Source organism: Charadrius vociferus, unplaced genomic scaffold (genome assembly GCF_000708025.1).
Source record: "Charadrius vociferus isolate BGI_N301 unplaced genomic scaffold, ASM70802v2 scaffold2424, whole genome shotgun sequence".
NCBI classification, from domain to species: domain Eukaryota; kingdom Metazoa; phylum Chordata; class Aves; order Charadriiformes; family Charadriidae; genus Charadrius; species Charadrius vociferus.
This window is the reverse complement of record NW_009648107.1, coordinates 19,246-22,754: the sequence shown is the minus strand read 5'-3', so window position 1 is coordinate 22,754 and position 3,509 is coordinate 19,246. Positions and strand designations below refer to the sequence as shown.

General features: G+C 61.2%; 2 protein-coding genes across 2 annotated transcripts in view; one reads left to right on the top strand and one right to left on the bottom strand.

Moving 5' to 3' along the window:
* The first annotated feature begins 29 nt into the window (after positions 1-29).
* On the top strand, positions 30-725 carry LOC104285437 (gonadotropin-releasing hormone II receptor-like). The gene is made up of 2 exons (XM_009883891.1): positions 30-45; positions 229-725. The coding sequence occupies exons 1-2, from the start codon at positions 30-32 to the stop codon at positions 723-725; spliced, it is 513 nt and encodes a 170-aa protein (XP_009882193.1).
* Positions 726-1,853: 1,128 nt separating this feature from the next.
* RBM8A (RNA binding motif protein 8A) overlaps positions 1,854-3,509 on the bottom strand; it is a 2,353-nt gene continuing 697 nt past the window's right edge. The window contains exons 2-6 of the mRNA XM_009883890.1: positions 3,365-3,424; positions 3,064-3,141; positions 2,617-2,753; positions 2,219-2,355; positions 1,854-1,899 (exon numbers count right to left, since the gene is read on the bottom strand). Of these exons, the coding sequence (XP_009882192.1) occupies positions 1,854-1,899; positions 2,219-2,355; positions 2,617-2,753; positions 3,064-3,141; positions 3,365-3,424 (458 nt within the window). The remainder of the gene's footprint in view (positions 1,900-2,218; positions 2,356-2,616; positions 2,754-3,063; positions 3,142-3,364; positions 3,425-3,509) is intronic.

The following is a 3,509-nucleotide window of genomic DNA, read 5'->3' as shown; positions in this document are numbered from 1 at the left end:
GCCGCATCCTCGCCGCCATCTCGGGCAGGATGAAGGACGCCGGCGGTGAGAGCGCTCCACCACCTTTCCTCCATCACCGCTCTCCTCTTCCTTTTCCACCTCCCCGGGGTCCTGCACCCCGCTCGGGTCCCCTCTCCCCAACTCATCAACCCAACGCTCTCCATCCCCCGCTGGGTGCTGCATCCCAGCTCACCCCTTCCCACCTCTCCCTCCGTTTCCACCCCGCAGTCTCCTCCCGGGAGGTTCAGCTCCGCCGCTCCTACAACAACATCCCCCGGGCCAGGATGCGCACGCTCAAGATGTCCATCGTCATCGTCCTCACCTTCATCGTCTGCTGGACGCCCTACTACCTCCTGGGCCTCTGGTACTGGTTCTCCCCGGAGATGTTGACACGGGAGAAGGTGCCGCCGTCTCTCAGCCACATCCTCTTCCTCTTCGGCCTCTTCAACACGTGCCTGGATCCGCTCATCTACGGGCTCTTCACGGTGCATTTCCGCAGGGAGATGTGGCGCGCTTGTCGCTGCGGCCGGCGCCGGCACCAGCAGGAGGTCGCCTCCGCCCTCACCGGTTCCTTCCGCGTCTCCACCGCGGCCGTGCCGGCCAGGAGAACCGGCAACAGCTCGGAGGGATCCGGAAAACACGAGCTGGAGGTGATGGCGGGCGCAGCTCCGCCGGGACGGAGGTGCGAGCTGTGCCGGAGGAGGACGGTGGAGAGCTTCATGTGACGGGGAGGCCGAGCCGGACCCGCGGAACCCCCCAAAAACGGGGCGGGGGGATGACACAGGGGCTCTGCGCCGCCCAACCATGAACTCCCGGTAGTTTCTCAGCAGGAGTCCGTCTTTGGGACAGGAGACGGTTTAACCGGAGCCGGCACTGTGGCATCACCGGCACATTTCCGCGCCGGGGAGGGTCTAACGGCACCGGCAACGATAAGCCAGAAGCAAAGCGCGCCGCCTCAGGCAGAGAGCGAAATCCGGGATGGGAATTCCTGAATTCCTTTAAAAACCGCAGTAGGGGATTCCTCGGGGGAAGGAGGGGCAAAAAATAATAATCAATATAGAATTTAAAACGTGCCCCCTGCCCCGCGCTGGGGCCGGGGCAGAATTCGGCGCTCCCGGAGCCAAGCGGCACAGAGCCCCCCCGGCTGGGACGGGGAACAGCGCACGGCTGAATAAACCCGTCGCTTCCAAATGCTATTTTAAGGGAAAAAAAAAAAACCCAAACGGCTTTTTCAACTAATAGGTCGCTCTCCCGCCAGCCGCAAGGGTGACATTGAAGGATTTTAGGCGAATCTAAAATTAGCGAAGAGGCACAAAAGGAACCGGGGCTGGGTTACAGCTTCTCAGCATGTTTAATTAAGGACAAATAACGAGAGGACAATTTTACACAAAAATCAGGGTTATTTAAAAGGCCGAGTTCACTCGCAAACGGAAAGTCAACAGAATAAACCCCTCCGGAGATGTAAGGAATGTTTGCCCGGGGTATAGAAAACAATTTCTCTCCAAAAGAAGAGCGGCCCAAACGCCGGGTCACTTGCAGGCGTAACAAAATGCTTAAAAACATCGCGGTTTGGGACGTAACCGGGCGCGGGGGCCGCGTTCACCACCACCGCAAGTGAAAATAACCCCCTCGAAACCTCCGGCCTCGCTTCTTCCCTCCAGTTTTCTCGTTTGAAAACAATAAAAATCCGGTTAAGAAGCAAATCTGCCGAAGCGGTGAACTGTTTTACTCCTCCAGCCGTTCCTCAAATGCCCCATCCCCAATGTACAAACCCCTCCCCTCCCCCCCTTCCCCTTTTCCCTCCCAGTTCTCCCAGTTTGGACTCGGAACGCACTGGTAGAAAGTTGGATTCATCATCGGCGTCTCCTGTCCGGACTTCTGCTCCGCCGGCGCCCGCCCCTGGAAGAGAGGGCAGAGCGTGTCGGGGGTTGTTCATGGGTTTTTACGGCCCACGTGGGGATTTTGCTGTGTGACGCGGAGCTGGTGGAGCGGGGCCAGAGGAAGCCCCGGAGATGCTGGGAGGACTGGAGCCCCTCTGCTGGGAGGACAGGCTGGGAGAGTTGGGGGTCCGGGGAGAGCTCAGAGCCCCTAAAGGGGCTCCAGGAGAGCTGGGGAGGGACTCTGGATCAGGGAGGGGAGCCGTGGGATGAGGGGGAACGCTTTGACGCTGACAGAGGGGAGATTGAGGTGAGATATTGGGAAGAAATTCCCCCTTTACCTTCGCTTTCCTTTCGGGGGCCCTCTCACGAAGCACCAGTCCACGCTGATGGGTTGTCCCATCAGCTCCTGCCCGTTCAGCCCCTCCATGGCCGCCTGCGCCTCTTTATAGGTTTCGTACTCAACCAGAGTGTATCCCTACGGGGGGAGGGAGGGAGCGTGAGCCCGCGGGCCATCCCGGCAGCAAGATGGGAAAAATCCCTCCCCGAGCCCTGCTCCATCCCGGCCTCCTCGGCGAAGGCGGGGAAGGGGAAGCACACCAGCGTTGTGTCGCGTCCAGCCGGCGCCACGCGGACAAATTCAAACACCCTGTATGCCAAAATGGAGGTGGCAAAGCCACCGAGAGGCTCGAGGGTCAAACGCAGCCCGCGTGGAGCCCCCCCCCTCCCCCCCTCCTACCTTCAGGTACCCCGTCCGTCTGTCGAGGTTCAGGTGGATGTTTTTTATCTCGCCGTACTCCGCGAATTTGTCGTGGATGTCTTCTTCCGTCGCCTCCTCGTGCACTCCCGTGACGAAGAGAATCCAGCCCTCCACCGCTGCGGTGCGAAAGGGATAAGGGTGACGCCGAGCGCAGGGCGCGCTCCCACACGGGCTGGGGGGCCTCAGGGAAGGGGTTCTGTCCCCCCAAAAACTGCGCTGAAGCGCAGAGTGAGGCGTATGGGGGTGGGAAGGGGAGACGGAGCCCTGGAGACCAACGCTCTTGGCTTAGCCTGAGATAAATGCCGGCAAGGCAGGGAAAGGCTCCGTCCCAGCAAGGTCTGAACCCCCATACGGCGCCGAAGACCCCCCATTCCCCCCCAGTCTCCCCGCGCTGAGGGCTGGGGAAGCGCCTCCGGCGATACTCACACCTCTGCGGGCCCGGCTCGTCCCCGTCCTGCTCCACGCTGTCGTAGTCCTCACGCACGCGGGCTCGCGAGCCCTCCTCTGGGCACAGCAAAGGGGGAAAACGAGAAATGGGCGACTGGTGCCATCACCCAGGAGGACAACAGGACCCAGAGAACCACAAACCCGCTTAAAACTCCCCCAAAAGCACAGAGGCAGCCGGGATTTCGTGGCGCAGCCCTCTCCGAAGTGTTTAAGCCGAACGGGGAGAGCGAGGCCCAGAGGGGTGGGGGGACACCCCACAGACACGTTGGCTGCTCCTCACCTGAGCCGAAGCCTCGACCTTTCCGCTTCTTGGCTTTCTCTTTCAGCTTGTGGATGCTCTCTGCAGGGGAGAGGGGAGCGGGTCAGAACGGGGGAGGGGACCCAGATCATGGCCCTGGGCTGGGCAGGACCCCCAACCCGGCAGG